The 22,317-nt window shown below is 38.1% G+C and overlaps 2 protein-coding genes across 2 annotated transcripts in view; one reads left to right on the top strand and one right to left on the bottom strand.

Moving 5' to 3' along the window:
• Positions 1-1,601: 1,601 nt before the first annotated feature.
• Positions 1,602-9,255, bottom strand: acmsd (aminocarboxymuconate semialdehyde decarboxylase). Its single transcript, XM_042001845.1, has 10 exons — positions 9,131-9,255; positions 6,443-6,487; positions 5,695-5,791; positions 5,550-5,599; positions 3,642-3,878; positions 3,383-3,476; positions 2,964-3,059; positions 2,681-2,853; positions 2,271-2,369; positions 1,602-2,155 (listed from the first exon to the last, which is right to left on the bottom strand). Exons 1-10 carry the CDS (start codon positions 9,185-9,187, stop codon positions 2,093-2,095), a joined length of 1,011 nt encoding a protein of 336 aa, XP_041857779.1. The 5' UTR covers positions 9,188-9,255; the 3' UTR covers positions 1,602-2,092.
• Positions 9,256-17,205: 7,950 nt separating this feature from the next.
• LOC121650691 (transmembrane protein 163-like) overlaps positions 17,206-22,317 on the top strand; it is an 85,790-nt gene continuing 80,678 nt past the window's right edge. The window contains exon 1 of the mRNA XM_042002344.1: positions 17,206-17,751. Within this exon, the coding sequence (XP_041858278.1) occupies positions 17,550-17,751 (202 nt within the window). The 5' untranslated portion in view covers positions 17,206-17,549. The remainder of the gene's footprint in view (positions 17,752-22,317) is intronic.

Here is a 22,317-nt window from a genome sequence, read left to right as displayed (position 1 = left end):
CATGGTTTTTAGCTGGCTAACAGTGTAGCTTAGCTTTAGCCCACCTACCTTCATTAGCTGGTTAGTTCACATTACATTCGAATTGGCTCAGTTAGCCCTTAGCTACAGGTAGCTCAGAGTTTGATAGATGTCAATCATCCACCCCCACGCTCACAGTCCCGCTCTCAGCTCCGCCACTTTGCACATTTTTGTATTTTCTGGGAGCAACGGCAGGAGTGATGCTGCCAAGATGGCGACAGTGGGAACCGCCCAATGAGCTTCAATTCAGCGCTTCAGAAACCTACAGGTGACGTCACGGAGGCTCCATCCATCCTTTATATAGAGTCTATGATTCTGGCACATGTTTTCTGTTTTAAAACAACAATGGCATCCAGTATGGTTCAGTGTCTTTATTAGCTTGTGGAAGAAAACAAAGAAATAATTCGATCAGCCACTAATCAACTTGAACCACTGGTTATTGTTTTGGTTACCACACAAATACAGCGAGAAGATCCAGATATCTGGCAACACGTGGTCCCAAACTGACCAATCACAAGGGAGTGTGCATTGTTCTGTTGTTTGTTTTTGTCATAAAAAAAATAAAAATGGCATAACTTGTAAACAAACCAAAGTAATATAAATCCTCAGTATATATTGTCAACACCAAACGATCAGCCGTACATGTTTGAGCCTGAATCAGACCCTGAAAATGAGAGTGAACAACTAGGCGACCCGCAGTAAGGAATGCAGCAGGACGTAAATACTCTGCTTATCAGCAATAGTCCAATATAACATTGTTTGCCGTCCTTCACCCAACCTATATATTTGTACATGCCCGTTAATAGGTTTACAATGTACCACAATGCCAACAGAGGTAGAAAACATCTGCTGCCAAGAAATAGATAAGGTAATGTCATTTGCTAACACCTTTATGCATTGTTACACTGTTAGCTGTATGTCTAACCACTCCATATACATCTATTGTTTCACGTGGTTAAACAGCTGGGTGTTTTTTTTCCCCCCTGGTTATTACATTTGTAGCATTTCCATCGACAGTGTTGATTGCTAACTTTCTGGTAATCATTACATGTGTGTTACCTGCTGGTAACGATAAGATGAAGTAAGTGTGGGTTAATTCTTTTAGTTTGACCATTGCTGACAAACCATCAGAACAAAACAGACAACTTACTCAGTTTTACTTACAACTTGTGGCTCAGGATCGGAAACCCGGTCCTTGATTGTAGGAACAGACCCTCCTTTCTGCTAAAGCCTGGTCGGAAATCTCTCATTTGACCGGCCTTTATTCATCCAGCAGTCTTCGGTATAGTGCCGGTCACAAATACAAATGTCGGCACAACACTGTGGCTGGCTCCCAAAAACAAAGTCCAACTATTGTTGTCTAGCTGTTGTTTCCTTTGGTAATTTGAACAAATGTAGCTTTCCCTTACAGCTGAGTATTTCTTGTGACACTGAAAACGATGTCTTCCACCTTACAGTGAGCAGTGAAGGTGGGTGTGCTCTTCTTTTTGTGAATGTGTACAATCTGGAGAAGACAACCAATAACTGAAAATATCGAAGTAGAGAAAAACTCTCTGAAACCTATTGTTTTCAGCGACATTGGAAAACTCAAACGTGTGTTTCTGTGATAAAAAAAATTGCCGTCAATCACTTGTCTGATAAGTATTCAACACTTTAACACTGTAGAAAACTCAGTAAAGTCTAAACAGCATAACAGGGCCCCTTTAATAACAAAGCATATGGTCAATGATTGGCGTTTGAACCCCAACAGAGACAGGGCTAAATGAAATTTATTTACTATATTGCTATAATTTGTAATCTTATCATCTATGATTAGATGCGATCAAATACCATTATTGCACAAAAACAATATCTGCCTAAATTTTTCCCTCTTGAGACTTGTTTTTATATTCAACAAGAGTACTGCATGTATAAAATGAGTCAAATAATGACTTTTAGACACCAACATGAATGGAATTAATTAGGTCTACTCTAAATGGTAATCCAAAATTAATTCAAATTACGGACATATGAAAATATCAATAAAGGCTTTTCATTTAATTAATGGCAGTTAAAGTAGTTGTTGTACAATATATTACACAAACTGCTCTCGTTTCAGTCCCAAAAATTCCAGTGCATTTCCAGCAAGCAATTTATCCTGCAAAGCACAAAAGAACACAACTTATATAAGACATATGTGGTGTGAGGTAGAATCAATTCACAACGTAAAACTGCATCACTTGAGTGGATAAAACAGAGGAAAATGTAATTACCTTAAGAGTGTCATCAAACTCAACCACTGACTCTATGAGTGATCCAGGCTGCAGCTCACCAAGTGGGAAGGGGTAATCCGTTCCCAGCATCACTTTATTCTAGAAGAATACATGAGAGCTACTGAAAGCAGTGCTGGCCACATCAACAGTACTGTATATTCTGTCAAAATGGTGAAACTGAAGCCGTTCCACTCTGAAATGTCAGTCTTTCCACACAGCAGAATAGTAGTCCCCAACTTGAACCAACCAGAGTACATAGCTGTTGTCTCATACTCAAGATGAAAGCGATTTCATATAAATATCTTCTAAAATGTTATTTTCACCCTCACACATTCCACATTCAATATCACTCTCTCCAACCATGATAAAACATGACTTGTGTGGTGATGCGATTATGAATATGAGCTTACTTTTCCAATGACATCAATGAGCAGCTTCAGTGCGATGGGATCGTGAACTAATGAGTCCGTATAGAAAGAACCAAGGTATTTCCTTGGACTGATCTTATTGTCAACAGCACACAAGTCAGGGCGGACTTTGTGTCCATGTTCAATTCTGCCAACAGTGAATGGGAAAGAGCCACCTGAAACCAGATGAAGATACCAAAGCTGGTTTTTATCTTAAATTAAGCATGTTTTTGTTATTCTGCTGCAACACAGAGATTTTCCAGGTAAAATATAATTTCTTTTATACCTCCATGAGCAAAGCAGACCTTCAATTTAGGAAATCTCTCGAAGATACCCCCAAACATCATCGAGCAAATGGCCATGGTTGTCTCTGATGGCATCCCTTTAAGATTGAAAAGGCACACAAAAAACTCTTTATGTTTCTAGTTACGCTGTTCGTCAGTCATAAGAGCATACTGTAGATTAGTTTGTATACTTAGAGGCACAACCAATGGCAACCTCAGCCATTATCACATTTCATCAATTCCAACTTAAGAGCTAAAATACTCATACTCATAAAAATGAATAGAAATGTTTTTAAATACAATGATTTCATTAGAGTAGTTTCATCTGTAATTATTAGAAATACTGTTGTGATTTTGCTGACAGCTTGGCTTGTTTTGCACAGATAATTAATGTCTTCTATTCCTGCTCCAGTTTGCTCACCCACCAGCCAGGGTAGCCAATACTTAGCCATCCTCCCATCTGTCTGCATGTCCCATGGGTGGACAAATATAGAGCATCCCAGCTCCTCTGCCTCCTGCATGTGAAACACAGACTGCATGATCACTATTTTTCACTAAATGTGAAAAAATAGCTTTAGACACAAAGTGATGTCATGAATTAAATTTAACTGATGAAGCCACAACCACCAGGATCCTTGTATTAATATGTGATTGTGTCTTGACATTTTGGAATGTCTCACAGCATAGAAGGGATAGAGTTCTGGGGCATTGAGGTCCCAGTTGTTGATGTGCGACCCAATCTGCACGCCAGGGAAGCCCAGCTCCTTCACACAGCGTCTCATCTCCAGCACAGCCAAGTCAGGGGCCTGCATGGGCAGCGTGCCCAGGCCTACAAACCTCTTCGGGTGGCTGTGCACTGTATGCGCCAAATCGTCATTTAAAAGGACACAGAGATCCAGAGTGTCATGAGGTTTGGCCTGTAATTACAAAATGGCATGAAAGTGTGTATAAGGACCGTTAAACAGTAATGACACACCTTTATTAAAAAATACATACAAGCGGCTTTGCTTCTAAGTACAGGTATGTGAAAAAAGTGAACTCTCTTTCATTTTTGAGGTTTTATGTATCAGGACAATGATTAATTGATTATCTAAAGTGAGCACTTCTACACAGTCAGAAAAGGGGTACAGTATTTGAACATTTCTGTCCCCAAGGGTACAATCTGGTCGTATGTACCCACAACTGGACCTCAAGGTAACTAGGTGTACCTACTTGAGGGCCTGGAAGGTACATTTATGCTCCAAAATAGTAAATGGTGCATATATGTACCGTTCTTTCTAAAATTTAGGGTACAATATTAGGAAATAGACTGTGTTGGGGAAACAAAAGAAAGAAAAAAAGAAATACTTAACAAGCTTCCCTTACACACTAAAAAAAAGATTTCAATTAATGTTAGTATAATGCAGTCCTGAGGAAATAAAAAAAAGGTTACGTGTACATTTAGGCCTGATTTACACAACTGATCTACAACCTAGTCCTCCGAGCTGGACATCTCACCTGACCTAATGTCACCTAACAAAAACATCCCATTTCGAAGTGGATTATCGAGACAAATCTGCTGTCAAAAAGGTTGGTTTTTGAGCCCATGTTCTCCCAGACCACATTCCGAAGTCTCCCTGGGGTTTGAAACTGAACCCTACATTGCTTCTACATGTGTATTAGTATGTGAATGTGTGCTAGAAAAAAAATGCAGTATCTGAGGTTACTGCTCCAGTCACAAGCCTTTTTAACCCTGAGAGGTACAATTAGGTACTATTTTTTTCTGAGTGTATAAAAGTAGATGTTTTGTCAGTTTGCTGGTCTGGAGCTTTATGTGTGTGTTAACACAATGTCAAGGAAGACAATCAAACTCTACAGGCCTCAGTTAACATGTTCAATTTCAAAATTCATCTCAGTAAAATCACACACACGATCAATAAAATCAGAAAAGTACTGAACAACAATGGCTTGTGTGAAAGGGTTACCAGGAGAATATAATCTATAATGTACATGACAGCACACGTTTGCAGTACTGTTTCTGATTAAAGTGGAAATGTTCAGCTATGATGTGTTCTTTTGTGTTCTGAGTAAAAACACACACAGCAAACTCAGTAGAAACACCTCTACACTATCAAGCACAGTGGTGGAGTGGTCATGATTTGGGCTTGTTTTGCAAATAGAAGACCAGGACACCTTGCAGTTGTCAAGTCAACCACGATCTCTTCTGGAAACCAAGGTCTTCTAGAGTCAAATGTGAGTCTTTCTGATAGCTGGGTCATGCAACAGGACAATGATCTCAAAGCACCTGACTAACTGAGTAAAAATAATGTTGCAATGGTTCAGTCAAATCCCAGTTTTTGTTACATAAATTATAAATAAAGGTTTAACATGTCATGCTATTGTTCATTTAAATTGTGGTTACCTAATTTTCAGACTTTCCAATATCTAGATAACATTTTATTACATCCCGATACATAAAACCTTAGATATCATTTATATACTTTTTTATACTACTACTAACCACTTTGTTATTGTACTTTTTAGTTTCACTGTTTAAACAACAATAAATCCCCCATGTTTGGATTAAATTTACTCTTATGTGAACTGACCCAGTAGCTGAACATGACAGGAACAGTTGAGAGGGCCTGAACTGTGACACCTGCAGATTACAAACAGAAATATGATGTTTAGACACTAATATTTTAGTACAGTTAAAACTGTTTGTGTTACCTATGTGTCTATGTTTGTGCACACCGTGTTGATCCATGTCCTTGATGCGTGCATTTGCATCCCAGCAGTTTTCTTGTATCACCCGGAACAGCTTCCCATCTTTCATCATCTTGGCTTCACCCTGAAACACATCAGCACCACTGAAAACAACATAGGTTCACTGAGTCTTTGGGGTAGAATCTGCTTTCTTTGGCAGACTTGTTTACCTTAGTGTGGTTCATATTTATTGAATTTTCTGACTTTTGGGATTTAAAACATTTTAATATACAACCACATGGTGGCAGCAACCAGTTTATTCTTAAAGGAAATGCTCTTACCATGGTGAATCTGCATTCCTGTTCCAAAATCCTTTAGACTTCTCTTAATCTTATTTTAACACTGACACTAAAGCTAACTAAGACTTAAGCAAGTGTTCATCACCAGGCTGCAGCATAAAACTGCATGCATCACTTTTTTTTTTACATTTAACTTCATCCTCCCAAGCTCAGTCAATCTCTGGTGCTAAAGGTTTCACTATACATCAGCCAGATCTCACAGCGTTCGACTGTGCTACGATTCTGTTTAAAGTGAATCACTTCGCTGGTGCAGGGGCACCGTGCTGAGTTCTGCAGCTGCTCTCATGTAGCACCAGCCTGACAAGGTTCACAGGGTTGGAGGGGGGTGGGGGGCTGCCAGGATGAACCTGCTGTACACGCAGCAACGTGCGCAGCTCAGAACTGTCTATATCTGTATTTTGCCAGAGACAAAAAGAGAAATAAAATTTGTGACTTACTTTACAGTGATGGTGAAGCTGAACAAACCCACCGTATCCATATCTCTGAAAGGTAAGCAAAACAGAATTATTTATTATGTCATTTGGAAATAGCATGCATTAAAATCACAAAACATCATATTTATTGTATTATATATTTTTGTTTTTTTTAATTTATTGATTCTGTAATCCCATCAAACATCATCCTATATCTGCTCAAACGCCCCAAATAAGTACAAGTTAATGCAACTTGGGGTCATGGAAGCCTTTGAATACAAATGAAGTTGCAAATGATCAATGTGAGAAAGACAGCCAGTGAAGCCTTATTTCACATCCATGCAGATCTGCTATACTGCGTATAGCCTGATGCACTGCGAAGCTTCAGCTTTTCAAAAGGCAAGATGGGTTTAACACCCCTCTGTTAGTATTAAGGGTGAATCTACGAGTCTTCAAAGGCTTCTCTCTTCTCAGTAAAATGAACCTGTTCTATGTCAAGTTGATAAGCTAAGTTTGTTGCTGCCCAAGCCTTTTTTTTCCAAATGATTTTGTTCATTCATTCAGCTGTTTTATCTAGTAGAAAGTAAAAAGACATACCTTGACATATGGAGTAAAAAAAAAAAAAATCTGCTCAAATCTAAATATACAAATTAGTCTAAAGTTAAAATGACTGTTTGCACAGCTTAAGAAGCTGTTGCACCAGCAGGAGATCCAACAAGAAAGCTGTAAGTTCAATCAACGGGAAAGATATAAAACTCCTAGACGGTAATTCAGTTCTGAGTGGAGCAAAATATATTGCTGTTTCCAAGTCAGTTCCATCTCACTTTAAAGGCAAGAGGGGGAAACATACAGCAAAGAAAGGCATCAAAGAGTCAGAAAAGAATCTAAAATGCTTTAAACTTAGTGTAAGTACAAGAAAAGAATTCTGTAACAAAACATAGATGTTTGTGTCTGTAAAAATCATGAGGAAATTATTTACATTTAAAAAACAGTCAAACATTAAAAACAAAAAAAAAAAAAAGAAGAAAAGAAAAATCAGGTTGCAGTGAGCCAAAGAGAAGCAGTCATATATGCGAAAGATGGATTACAGTTATACTCTTTCTTCATGCATGTCCAGTGAAACATAATATAAAGATGACCGAATAAAGGAAAAAAGCTTATTTTCACCATCATTAATAATAATTGGCTGATGTCAGGTAAAGGACCGGTGGAGATGACAGTCATTACCTCTACATTAAAAAACAGGTGTTTTCTCACTCCATCAATTGAAAGGAGACAGAGCCACAGAACAAAAAAAAAATAATATTTAAAACTTTCTTCAGGAAAGACTTAACAACTTAATGACTTTGCTAGCATTCAGAATTATGGTGGAAATTATATAAAAAAAGATCCATAATAAGGCTCCATCCAACAAAACTGCCAGCTGGTACACAAGTAAACTGATGAAGAATGTAGATGTTTATTCCAAAACCTAACAACATATACCACAACCTCAACGTCGCAGTAACTTGTCATGTGTCAGGTGTTGTCTCGGTCTGATGAAAATGGGAACAGTGTGATAAGGAGAGCTGTATAGATACAAGCTGTCACTGAACCAAAACATTTAGTGGTCGATTCATGGTTCAGGCACTTCTTTTGATTTTTATTTAATTATTTTTTTTGTGGTTAATTATCTTGTTAGGAAACATCAAGTTGATCAAAAAATACTTTGAAGAGTACTGTTAAAATATTTTTTAACGCGAATACACTAAACATTGATTAGCATCATAATCATTACTAAAATGGTAAATGGTCTGTATTTATATAATGCTTTTCTGTACCTGGAATGACTCCCAAAGCACTTTACATTATACATGACATTCACACACACACATTCACACACTGATGGCAGAAGCTGCCAAGCAAAGCGCTCAACCACGACCTATCTGGAGCAACTTGGGGTTCGGTGTCTTGCTCAGGGACACCTTGACATGAGCTAAACAGGCCGAGGATCGCACCAGCAACCATCTACCCACTCTACCCACTCTACCCACTGAGCCACGCCGCCCCTCACAAATACTACTGAAGCCTGTACCTTAAATAAATGCTGGCATTAAAGGCAGCTTTTATTGTAATAAATTACCCCCCCCCAATTAAATAGTTCATACAGTATATTTATTCAAGGACTGTATGTCGATTAAACCTTTACTATCTTTCCTTTTCTTCTTAGGTTAAACTGGAGTTCAATGAATTTCTACGAAATGTCTGGTAGTTATACTAAAAAGATAGTGATATACAGTATCCTGCATATGACACAATTTTGGATTTGTGGTGGAGAAAGAAAAAGAAAGAAAGAAAAAAAGAAAGAAGACCATGGTCCCCAATATAGCAAATTATTAGCCGACAAACTAAGACATAAGAGCTGGAACAGATTAACCAAGGCCAGTGCCTATTGATTAAAGTTTAACCATCCACAGACAGCAGATTATGGAGTGAGCTGATAATTTCTTTGCACACACAAGTGGGAAAAGTGGATAGATTTTATGTTTCTGCCATTTAATTTAAGCTTTGTCGGCTATAGACCTGATACAGATGGAGATTTGTGATACAAATGTATTCAGAGAGAGAAAAACAACTAAACAAAAACAAAACTTGAGCACTCAAGATGAGTACTCACACTGAGACTCCCTGTTTTAAAACACTTTTTAGTCCTGTGTGTCTTGCAGTGCCTACCTCCTTCAAGTCAGGCCATTCCTTTGGTAAAATGTGATTGTGAATATCAACCTTCATCCTGATGTTTTTCTCACGGAGACATTAAGGTCTGCAGATCGAAGTACTTAATAATAACCATGGGTACACGTACTCCTGCCCTCGACCAGAAAGCAATGACCGCTGGGTGAATGGCTGCTGCTGTGACACTCTGGTCATTTATTACCTAATCCCACTATAAAACAAGCAGAAAGTAAACGCATTAGTGTGACAGGGCTGTATGCTGTGCAGAGCTGTCAGGCTCTACTTTTGCTAAGGCACTTATGTTTATAGGGGCAGAATTAAAAACATTAGGGTTTGTGTGTGTTAGGGTGGGTGTGAAGTTAAATTTCTAATTTGGAAAATCAGCCCCAAACTCAAAGTCCAGCATGACTGCGCCACTCATAAAAAGTGGTTATAGCTTATATAGGTATAGGTATTGAAACTTCTGTCACGTGTTTTGAAATCAGTTGCACTCGTAGCACTGTGTGCAACCGACAGATGTATGCAGTACACACCACGATACTTTATTTATTCAATATACAACTGGCCACTTTTTTAGGTACAACGGTTGCATTGCTTACAGAGAGGGAAGCAGGAAACATGGCAGCAGCTTAATACATTTAGTCACAGACATGGTGAAGATGACTTGCTGAAGTTTGAATTGAAACAGAATGGTGAGAAAGGGGATTTACATGGCTTTGAATGTGACGTGGTTGGTGCCAGACAGACTGGTCTGAGTACCAAAATATCTTAGACAGAAACTTTATTCAAAACATTGACAACTTAGCAAATAATATGTTAAGCTTTTTAGGTCATAAGGGACTTTTTTTCCTTTCAAGTTAATTTTCTCCCTTACTTAATTAACAACCATTCTGGTTGTGCTGATTTTTGAAGAACTGTGAAATTCCAATTTAAATTTTTCTTTAAGGTCAAAAGGACAAAAGGGACTAATTTAATCTTTTCGGATTATTAAAGGAGAAAAACAAGCTTTTCATGTAATATTTCCCCCTTTTTTTGCTTAAATTACTCAATCAACATCACTCATAATAAAGAAAAACATTAGCAAACATTTACTTATTCAAATTATTTGAACCCTTTTAAAAACCAAATTGATCAAATGATGTCACAGTTTCCCATTTAATTTTCTTACATGTTAGAGGGATATGGATTTTATTTCAAGATCAAAATAAATGCTTTTACTCTTTTTTCTTTCTTTTTTTGTATTTTTAAAACACATATTTTAAGGAAAATAACCTTTTCTTTCTTTTTTCGTAGAAATTGTGATGTGTAGTGAAATTGGCATCTAAAAGGTTAAAAAAAAAAACTTGAATAATGTATTTGGTATTTTTTATTAAGACTGAAATTGAGTAAAAAACAAGTCTATTGATCCAAAAGTGTAGTAAATTGAAGTGACCCTCAAGGGTTAAAGGGATTATAAACTATGAAAGTCCTCATTATATCTGAAACAGAGTTTGATAAGACAGAGAATGTGCTTACATAAGCTGTGTTTGATCTGTATTCCACTAGCATCTGTAATCCTGCATTTTTCCCAGTTTGCACTGTGTACAGTCATCTGAGAGGCTGCCTCAGTTTCATCATCTTTATGTGCTGTATAGAAAGCAAAACAGATATCTGTGGACTTAAGGCAGACCAGCATCAGTCACCCTTCCCTCTACATCCAAAATGCAGCTCTGGATGTGCGCTTGGTTTCTAAGGGTTCACGTCACTCAACCTCAACTGGAACACTGATTAAGTTAACACAATAAGGAGGGCCTACCAAGGCCTACACCTGTGGAGATTTCCATTTCATTTACTGCTCTGCTGCAGACATACACTGCAACTGGTGGAATCGTCTGCAAAGGGGATGTTTAGCAGCAGGTCACTCTCCACTGGTGACATTTACAACAGCAAGCGCACGAAAATGTCCAGCATGCTAATAGACTGTGTGCCTCTCTTCCTGAGGCGGAGTGCAGACTATTTCCTGATGCTCTGAGACTCACGATGCAATTCACATTTAACAAAAAAACATGAACACTCACTAACATTTGTCTTTTGTCTGCAATAGGGAAATGTACAATCAGCATCCTGTCCCACATCAAATGCAGAACTTACAGGTGTGTATCACCTCCATGTCTTGTCAGTGATGTAAACATGACACCTCAATGGACCCGATTGTTATGCTGAGTGTGCGGTACTTGGGAAAGGGTGTCTTCAGTTCTAAAATAGCTTTTTAAAGAAACACACACATTTACTGAGCTGTGCAGCCATTTAAACAGTCTGCTTTGTGTCTGGCTGCTCACTGTCAGTCCAGCTGTGCAGGCCAGACTCCTGCAGTCTGTTTACAAAAATGAAGAACTATTTTGCTCAGAAAGTGTAATTTAACATAATCTGATGTAGTAAAATAGCTGTTATAGTTTACATGACTGGCTCTGAGAGGAAATACAGTAGGTGCATGCCCTAATGGCAATCATGTTTCTATTAGCAACGGGATATCAATGTTATAGTATAACAATAACAATTCTATACTGTATGTTTACTTATCTAAGTGTAAAAAGATTATTACATTACTTTTTTTCAGATTTTTTACAGTATGTTACACCAAAGCTTTGTTGCAGTTCTTAATAAAAGATAAGTCACTGTTGCATGTAGGATCCACTAAGCCATCCTAATTACATAGCAGCTTGATAACCCTAATTTCTATCCTCGCATTCTTCTAATTTTACTTCCATTTATATATCTTTATCTACATATTTCTATTTTTGTAGTAATCCAATTTCAAAGGGTTGGGATGCTGTGATGTGATTATTATTAAATATTTCAATCACAGTAGAAAATAAAATCATGTGTTAAAAGTTACATTTTTATTATTTCATGAAAAAATGTTAGTCTTGAATTAAATGGCAGCAACATGTTTCAAGAAAGTCTGGGTGAGGGACACAAAAGGCTGGAAATGTAAGGGGCATTAAAGAGAAGCAGTCAGTAGAAAAAGTAGAAGCTAAGCAGGTTAACTAACAGCAGGTCAGGGACATAACTGAGTGTTAAAGAGAGGAAGAGTCTCTCAAAGGTAAAGATAGCACAGCTTATTCAATGTGCAAAAATACAAGCATCTATAAATTGAATAGAAATTTCAGAATCATCATCTTCATGAAAAAGCTAATACAATGAATAATACATTATGGCCAGTAGCTAAAGAAATAAATATATTTTTTAAAATATGTAGACATCTCTGTAGTCAAAGGACAAAGCTGGATGTTGTGTTTTGCTCAGAATGGTCATTTTCTTTTTTCTTTTTTTTTCATTTTCTATGCATGTACACATTTTGCCATGATTTTACATTTGAATGAGGGTGGAACTGGTTTTAAACTTGTAGACAATACCCATTTTCCTCCACCTGTGTTGAACTTTGCTGCTTAGTAGTAGCAGGTGTAGATGATTGCTGGCCAGATAACACTGGAGGACAAAGAGGCCAAAAAGTAGAAGGTGAGAGGCAGCGAGGGGCCCTTGGTGTGTGTTCTACCCTTGTTGGTTGTGTCTGGGTTCCTGTGTGTCATGATGGTGAAGCTTCTCAAAGCATTGAAGCTTTTCATCAAATGGACTCATTCAAGGGCAAAACTTCTTGATATTTCATTTGCTCTATGAAGCCATCTACTGGACAAAGAATTTCACAGTTCAAGCCACCACAATGACATCAGTAATTTACGGAATAAAATCAAATTTACACTCCATGACGTTAAGGGATCTATTTAAGAAAAGTATGTATTTGTTTTTGTTATCTGTATTGTTTTATTTGTTCTTACAGTACAATGGTTAAAAGGGAAAGTGGAAATAAAGTTTATGGTGAACAGGGTGAATGGTCCATTGGGTTGTGGGGCAGTGAATGTGGGAAAAATACACTTTTTTCAACACTTTTAGGAATCAGGTGATTCCTTTTTAAAGAGTATTTCTCCTCCTTATGAAAACTGTCACATGGCACAGAGGATGCAGGGGTGCTCAAAAAGGCCATTGCCAGCTTGTGCAAGGTGGGGTACATTTATTTTTGTCTTTCCTTTCTTCAGGGGGTCATCTGTTAACACTGTGCTCCATCATGTGCCAGTTTACGTCAATGGTATTTTGTTTTCATTCTTCTATTTGTTATCCAGATGACGCCACAGTTCACTGCCTAAAGTGAAAACAGAGGCTGTAAGTTATAGTGTATAAAGTTATATATATATATAAAATACGACATATCACCTTGTGTCACAGACTGAGCAACGTCTGATGTTGATTGTTGTGATGATGATGAGGAGGAGAAGGAGGAGCTCTGTCACATGACTGCAGCATGTTCAGTTGTTAACCACTTCACTGCCTCTGCCTCTTTGCTAGGGTTGCCACAGCATAGAGGAAGTGCTGTTGTAGCTAAGCTTTTTCAAACACAAGAGACACTTCACCTTAAATATAAATAAATGACAAGACAAGGTGATGAGGTGAACTATGTTATCATCAACATTTTCAAATATATCAAACATATGCTATGTCACTGAGCAGTTAGAGTCAAAGAACATACCTTGCAGGGAGAAATCAAATAGAAATTTGTATTTTAGCCTACCTTGTAACCTTGGTATTTGTATTGCTTGTTTTGTGTGGAGATACTGACAGCTTCTGTTTTTCTGCCTGCAGTGAGTGTACTGGACTATCACTTGTGCAGAACAGACTGTTTGTGGACTTGGGGACTTGAGAATACTTCAGACCATACAGCCCCTGCTGGAGCCAAGGATCCCCTCGACCGACCTAGCACCTCTCTGACCAGCCTCCATGTGTGGTCGTGAGGGGTGTGCTGCAGCCAGAGCTCAAGTGAATGAAGAAACTTAAAAAAAAAAAAGACATTCATTGTATTAAAATTGACTTTTATACTTGAAATAGTTTGTCTGGGCTGCTCTGTTGTGAGTGGTCCCACCAAACCACAGGCTTGCAGTAGGTAGATTTAGTCCCAGTTTTACTGGGTGGCGTTGTTGGATAGGTTCTACTTAGACAGCGTCTTACATGTGCACACAGATCCCTGCACCACCCACAAATCCCAGTTAAAGCTCTATCATACAAATAAGAAAATGATCTAGAAATACTGCTGTAGGGTGTGTGATTTTTGGCTTGGTGGCTGGCAGTGATCCAGGTTCCACATTGTTTCCACCGGTGGCTGATTTCCTGTGGGCTGCATTTAAACTCCAGTCTCCTTTCTTCTCATCGCTAGTTTATTTGTTCATCCATGCGATAACAGGCTCAGTGATCACACATAAGTTGAAGTTTTCTTCACGTCATTTCAATTTGAAAACTCACCTTTGCCTGCTTCACAGCGAGACTAGATCCCCGTGTTCAGCATCCCATACCTGCCCACTGCCACCTTCACCGCCACCACTACTCACTTGGACAATTTCCTCTGGATTTGCAAACATATTAAACTTTATTTCTTCTACCAGACCCTTATGAGAAAGATTCAACTCATTGGTTACTGGTTTATTTTAAGGTGTTGTGGATTACCTGGAAAAAACCAAACAAACAAACAAAAAACACACATAGTAAATAAACCCTTTGCTTAGCTCACCTTCCCCAGTCTTTTGCATTCATCCTATAAACTAACTTTAACAGTTGGAAACTCTTCTGTGGTCAAGCAGATTGAATTTGAACTTTACTGACATTACATCCTTGGACTAAAGAGCAGAGTAAATATAAACAGGCGTTAGAGCAACATATGCTCTTACGGTGTCTGTTTCAGGGGAGATCTTGCATATTTCAGCAATACGTTGCTAAACCTCATACTGTATTTCTTACAGCATCATAGCTTCAGAGGATGAGTCCATAAAGTTCTCTGGCCTACAGTCTATACGTTTTCCCTACAAAAACATTTGGTACTTTATGAAACATGAAATGTAAACAACCATAATCTGTTTGTACGATTTTGTATACTTTTCTGCTTGTTTTTGAATTGAGGTTGTATTAGTTCCTCCTTCTTGATTTTATTAAGTGTTTTCAGCATGGTTTGGAACCATAGAAGGAAACACCTTTATTGTTCATTTAAGTGATCTTGATTAATTGGACTACAAAGGGCTGTGATATTCATTTTTTTAAGTTCTTGTTTTTTTTTCTCTGATTACAATTATAGTGCTAAGTATTATATTATTAATGTTAAGTCTAATATGGACTTTTAGCCTTGGCTGTGTACAAACAACCCTGAATGCTGATGATTTTCTTTCCTACATGTTCTGATGACAAGAGAAGACATTTAGAATTCAGTGTATCATCACATTTAACTAGAATGGCTTATGTGTCTTGCTAATTGAACCCTCTCTGGTATTAGCTTAGCATGTACCTTTAACTTCTGTTATAGATTACTTCTTTCTCCCAAACCCCCCAAATTGCAACACAGATCTTTTTAATATCCCTTTATCTGTTCATGTCTGATGAGGCTTGTCACATTTTATAATCAACATTTGTCGTCTTCAAGTCAAATTAGATACAACCATAATAATCTTAGAGTAAAAACTCAGACAACAAACAACCAGAACATAAAAGCAACAGAAAACGTCCTACATAGTTGTCAAGCTGACTTCTCATTATTTCCACCTTCCATAGTGTTTCCAGTGACAGCTGCACAGTACAATGCACCTGTGATGCTGCAGGTGTACTGCGTCATCTTCTGCCATCACTGACCTTATCACAGCATAGATCCAACAAAATTACCCAGCTTTATGTGAGCTCTTACCACTGGCACACTGCCCTGTGTTACAGCTTAAACAGCTATATTCTCTGAACAGCTATATTTTGGTTTTAAACCATCGATGTCAAGTTTGCCAGCTCTGCTGCCTCTCTCTCATCCAGGAAAAAAGCAATGGGGCACTTTTCAGTGCAAAATTTTGTCAATAAAAATAAGTGAAGGGACATTAATACAGAAGGCAGCACGCTAATATTAAGCAGATTAACAGACCAGCCACTACATTATTTAGAGGCTTTTCAAACATATTTTTCTTTTGTTTCTTTTATGCCCTTCTGTAGGTATTTTTGATCACTGATGTCCTGCAGGGGAAATGCAGATATATATAACAGCATTTCGTTAAATATCCCAACTTTTCTTTCTTTCTTCTATTATTATAAAAATTGCATTCCACAATGTAGTGAGGCATAAAGTGTATTTCATATGCTATGTAACACTGTGTGCAAAAATGTACTTTATTAATTAATTTATTTTTTTAGTTTGTTCATTAGTTTATTTATTCATTAGTTTTACTATATGAAAAGTAGCATTCTAACATAATTAGACTCTGTTGCTTTAAAAAAAAACAACAAAAAACAAATCCTCTTACATTATGCATATGAGTACTACAAGCTACTAGGATATATATATATATATATATATATATATATATACATATATATATATATATATATAAAACTTTTCATATATAAAAATTAGCAAAATAACCTACACCACCACCCCACCACCACCGCCCGTAAGTTACGCCCCTGTTCATGACTCGCCAGCAGCACTCAGGCTTTCAAAGCAGCATCTTGGTTGGCTGCCTGCCTTACGCTGACTCAGTGTTTGGTGCTCATAGCTTGGTGAAGGTGCATGTATATGCTGACAGATGATACAGTCCCACCTGGCTCTCGGTTTGCAGTCAATTTGATGAGATTTCACAGCTAAAAGTCCCTGACCGATGGACACTGATACCCGACAGATTCTACTCATCTGATGCTTAATTAATTAATTATTTACCTGGACACCCCTGCGTGCTACCTCTTTTTAGTGGTTAATTAACATGCTATAGCTTCGTCCATTGGGTTAAAAAAAGGTAATATCTTGTAATAGAAAATTATTTATGCAGCTATTGTTTTGCTTAATACATGTGGGGCAGCTCCACACGTTTTATTTACGTTATAAATCATTGAAAACTTAAAGCAAAACAGATGTTGGGTAACTTAGGATCAATCTTGCAAGAAGTGCTTCTGTATGGGAATTAGATGCTGAGTTATGAGAGGAGGAGAAAAGGAGGAGAGGGAGGAGGAAAAACTTGCTGGCACCGCCTGCCAGATTCATAGCAGATCTCAGAGATTTATCACATCGTCGGATCTAACCCTAAATTGCTCTATAGGCGTAGCCAGACAATATATCTGCCTTGAACTCGCACTGTTGGCGTCTCGTGGAGGGAGCTGCTTCGCCCCTGATGCTGCGGAGATAAAATCCTTTATCTTCTATCTTCTGTTATCGCCATCTCTTTTCTCCCCCCCTCTGCGCAACTGAGTCGACACCGGTGGCATATTGGACGCGTTGGATGGCTGCTGCACTTAACGAGCCGGTGTGAACCTCTTTCCCCCCTATCCTCTTCATCTTTCTCAGACTTTCAGACTAAAAACCACAACTACAGCAGCAACAATGACAGATCAGGTGGTTCAGGAGTCCTATCCCGTCCCAGACCCGACTGTTGTGGATCCCTGCCCGGCCACAGTGCGGAACGGCCAGTGCGCCGCGGATGGCTTCACCAACCACCAACAGCAACCAGCCAAGACCCCCACCGAGCCCGAGTCGTTCACTATGAATCAAGAGATGAAGATTACAGACAGTGTGGATGGAGAAGGTAACTTCATGTTTGGATAACCCAGTTATTTCAAAACTTATGGATGTGGATGTGCACGTTGGGGTGGGATATGTGCGTGCGTCAGTGTGAGAAAGAGGGGTGAGGGAGATATGATGGTTATTTTTACCCGCGCCAGATATTTTTGGCCTGCTCCTTAAATAATGCATGATAGTCATACATCAGCAGGATTCATAAGCAATTCAAAAGTTACTAACAGCTTTAGAAACACATTGATTATCACAATTAATGTTCGTTTCTTCTGTTGTGATCATCTAGTTGGCTTATGTTGCATGTATAGACTAAGTTGCCAGTGGGAATTCACAGAATTAAATCATGCAACCAGCGGCACACACGGACTCAGCCTGCCTTAAGGGAGGATTCTGATACCAGTCACATGCATGTCCAATAAACCCTTAAGTGTGCATAGGCATTTGGTCAAGCACATGTGTGCTTGTCTTTGTGTGTTTGTGGTATTTTTTTCAACCCATTTATTATCTAACATGCTCAAAACCTGTGAAACAAAACATTCCCCAGAGGGCTCATGAAGTCTCAGTTGGACAATAGATTCTAAACCTGGAGCTTGCTTTAATAGTTAGCTTAAGAATCTAAAATTTATATGAACTAAATCCGGATTTAAAGGTTAATAAATGAACCAGTGTCTCTTCATCTGTCCATCCTTTACTCATTGCGTCCTGTTCAGGGCTGGAGGTTGGAAAATAAACCCCTAAATTACCTTTAATTATAAAGTAAAAAGATTTTAGTGTATAGAAAGTGCACTGTAAACAACAAAAAAAAAAAAAAACCCACCCCCCATAACAATAAATAAATAAACAAAACTTGTAAATACCTATAAATACAATCAGGGGCCTTGTTCTAGGGTCCACAGTGGTTCACCTCCATTGCCAGTCCAGGGACTTGAACCAAAGTCCATCAGTCTCAAGGCTACTTCCTTAACCTCGAGGCCAACAAACATACAGTATATGTATCATATAGCAACATCAATATATTCAGAGTTAAATATCACACTTGACTTTATGTATTTAACAATTTTGATCTTTATGATAATTTTTAAAATTGATTACAAGTCATTTTATGTGAAATAAAAAAAAAAAGAAATTTCAGATATTTTCATAATTACAGGTTTTCATGTTATTTTACATCACACATGCAAATCTGAAATCTGTTTCTATAATCTTATTGGTATTTCCCCATATCGAAAAAATACAGAAAAAAAAGAAAAAGACCCTGATGTTACAGATTATTTTTTACAGTGCAGGCTACTCTGACAGTGGTGATATCAGCAGGTTTATTTCTTGTCTCACCAGATAACATGTAACAGAAAATAACAGCCTGGTATGAAATTTCCATCTCATAATTCATGGATTGTGACGCAGCTACATTTTACCTGCGTCACAATCCATGAATTATGAGATGGAAATTTCATACCAGGCTGTTATTTTCTGAGAGGGACTTCTGGATATTTTTCAAACCATGTCCATCAGTTCTAATCCTTGCCAACATTTTAGGCTAGCTGTAGAGTCTCTTGTAAGGGATTAACACCTATCACCAGCATCTGCTTCTTTCTCATAAAGATTTGGGATCAGATGAGTTCAAGGGAGATGTGGAAATTGGACATCATCTTCACGTAGCAGCGATGCACTGAAGAAATTAAGCTTAAGCAGCGTTTTTGTAGGGAACAGAGTAAAGAAAATGCAGTAACTGTATAGCAGGACCTATATAGCACTAATAAGCATGGAGTTATGATTATAGAACCTGATTAAAATAAATATTATCTTTGGGCTTGAAACTTCTTACTTTGACTATGAGTATCATAATTACCAAAATCAGCAGACAACATTGTCATAATATGCATGACTGTGGCTGATATTTTAATATGCATGTCCACACACACACACACACACACAAGAGTCAGCAAGGTTCTTCAGACGGTTACACATGAGGCTTTGTGCCGACATCCCCACCAGTTTGGAATGACCTTGTGGACTATGTAGTGGGAATATGATGAATACCTCGTTCTATAGGTGCTGATCTATTGAGCTCGCATGCATGCATCTTTTATGCAGATTCTAAGCAGATACTATAATAAAACACCTTTGCTTTTACAATGCCCACAATATTCTGTTTAATCTGACTGAAAATAAATAAAAAAAATAAATAAATAATTTAATGAGTTTGTGAAACGGCCTTGCAATACGCTGTCTTACAGTGGTGATGTCATTTGAGTAAATATAAATAGCTGGGATAAACTTTAAAAGTCAAGCAACAGAATCAGCTATTTTTAAACATACACAAGCCCAGTCATGCCCATACATTTCCACATAATTCTCACTCTCACAGAAGCTATTTCTGTCTCCTTAACTCGCTTTCTTCTTCTCAATTCAATTTACACAGGTGGTCGACAGCTATCATTCAATTAGAGTGAGTGGAGGTGTTCAAACGTTTAACTGGACCAACAAATCAGTCCCCTTCTTGATAATGTTAGAAGGCAATCAATAAAATTCTTCATATTCCTTTTGCTTAGGCCTGAACTCATTACATGTTAGAGTGGCATCACGTGAAACTTTTATTGATCTTCAGATTATCTAGAAATGTAAATATTCTCCCTCCCTGATGTTTTCTTTTTCACTCATGAATCTCTCTTACCTCTATGGAAGCTGTGTTCTAAACTTTTGAGTCACTTATTGGGTGTTCATTCATTTTGAGAAGAGAAAACTGTGACAGAGACAAATTTCAGAAATGCAAACACACACACACACACACGCACACACACACGCACACACACACACACACACGCTCACAAACCTGTGCTTGAGTCACAGAGAGACGTAGGCTGTGAGGAGATGTTGAGCACATGCCTTCTGTCTGTTCTGCCAGCCAGGGATCATGTGAGGGGAGTGATTTACCACGCTGTCTCACTTCCCCCCTCTACCACACACACACACACACACACACACACATACACACATAGGCACACACACGCAAGCTGGCTAGCCAGTTAAGCTTTTAATAAAGTTTGCATCTTCTCACAGGGGCCTCCACTTCTCTGTGGGGGGGCAGCACCATTGTTGGTTTCTATAATATTTTTAGGAAAATCTCTTTGATTATCTTGTGAGATAAGTGTGATGTGGATAATATGAAGAGGTCACACTGTACTGCATGCAGGGACAAGAGAGCCGTCTTGCTAGGAATGCTCTCCCTTAAACTCAGTTTACAAACCTTTTTTGCAGGTAAGATCTGGTAATGCTTGGCTAAAATGTCAAATCTTGTTGAGAAGGGACGAAATGGAGAAAGATGAAAGTAAACTTAATGAGTAGCACCTCTGAATTCAAGATCTCCTAATTAACAAGCCAGTATTTAGACATTTATGACTAATTAATTTAAGTATAATTACAAAAGTCACTATATTGATAACAAAGTTGCATTTTAATATTGAAACTCATTATATATGATTTTTTTTAAAACATGCAATGCAACATTTAGTTATCATGATTAGAAATGGATTTTTGCATGATTTTAAAGGCTGCTTCTACAGTTTGAATGAAGAAACAACATTTTTAGGTTAGAATTCAGGGTCTGTGCTTACAACAGCCTTGGAACAGGTGGGAAAACAATACGGTGTCTAAACCAACCAATAATGTGATGTCAACTTCCATACAATGTGTTATTATTACACAAGAAAAAATCAATACAACGTATTCCTTTTGTATCCAACACATTTTAAGTTGACTACTATAAATAGTATATGGAATATTAAATGGCTGGAGATGATTACTCTTAATGTGGACGTATTTTCACCTTCTCAAACAGGACAAGCCACATGGAAGAATTCTGATTTAAGAGTTTATTTACAAGCAAAAATCCACAGGGACTCATTTGCATGAATGCAACGTCGTAAACATGGACACACACACATGCACACACACACACACACACACACACACACACATGCTGCTATGACTTCAAAGAATACTACATTGATTTACATTGCTGTCCTGGAGACCAGCCATCCTATGACCTTAAACCAAGTCTTCATCCTACTATTTGTGACTTTTTTATACCCTAAAAATGGAAGCTGCTTCCTACAGTGAGATTCTGTAAGCAGAGTTGGATACTTTGACTAAACTTGCCCCGCTACAGGTCTTCGGGTGATTATAGCTCTTTTTAGAGCTGTTTGATTTCATGCCTTTCATAGAAGCCAGTTGTACAATGTTTCCTCATATGGTGAAATTCATGAAGTAGATATTTAGCATTTTTCCCGTTCGGCACATTTACACTCACCGGCTGATCAATTGCTTGTTAAAGCTAATCAGCCAATCACATGGTAGCAATGCATTGCATGTGGTCCTGTAGACATGGTCAAGATGAGATAAAGTTCACACTGAGCATCAGAATGAGGAAGAATGGGGATTTAAGAGACACTGAAAATGGTATGGTTGTTGTTCTGGGTATTTCAGAAACTGCTGATCTACTGGGAGTTTCACACACAACCATCTCCAGGGTTTACAGAGAATGGTCTGGAAAAGGAAAGATCCGGTGAGCAGCAGT

This window comes from Melanotaenia boesemani, chromosome 12 (assembly GCF_017639745.1).
Source record: "Melanotaenia boesemani isolate fMelBoe1 chromosome 12, fMelBoe1.pri, whole genome shotgun sequence".
Taxonomy (NCBI): Eukaryota; Metazoa; Chordata; class Actinopteri; order Atheriniformes; family Melanotaeniidae; genus Melanotaenia; species Melanotaenia boesemani.
This window is presented reverse-complemented; position numbering and strand designations above follow the sequence as displayed.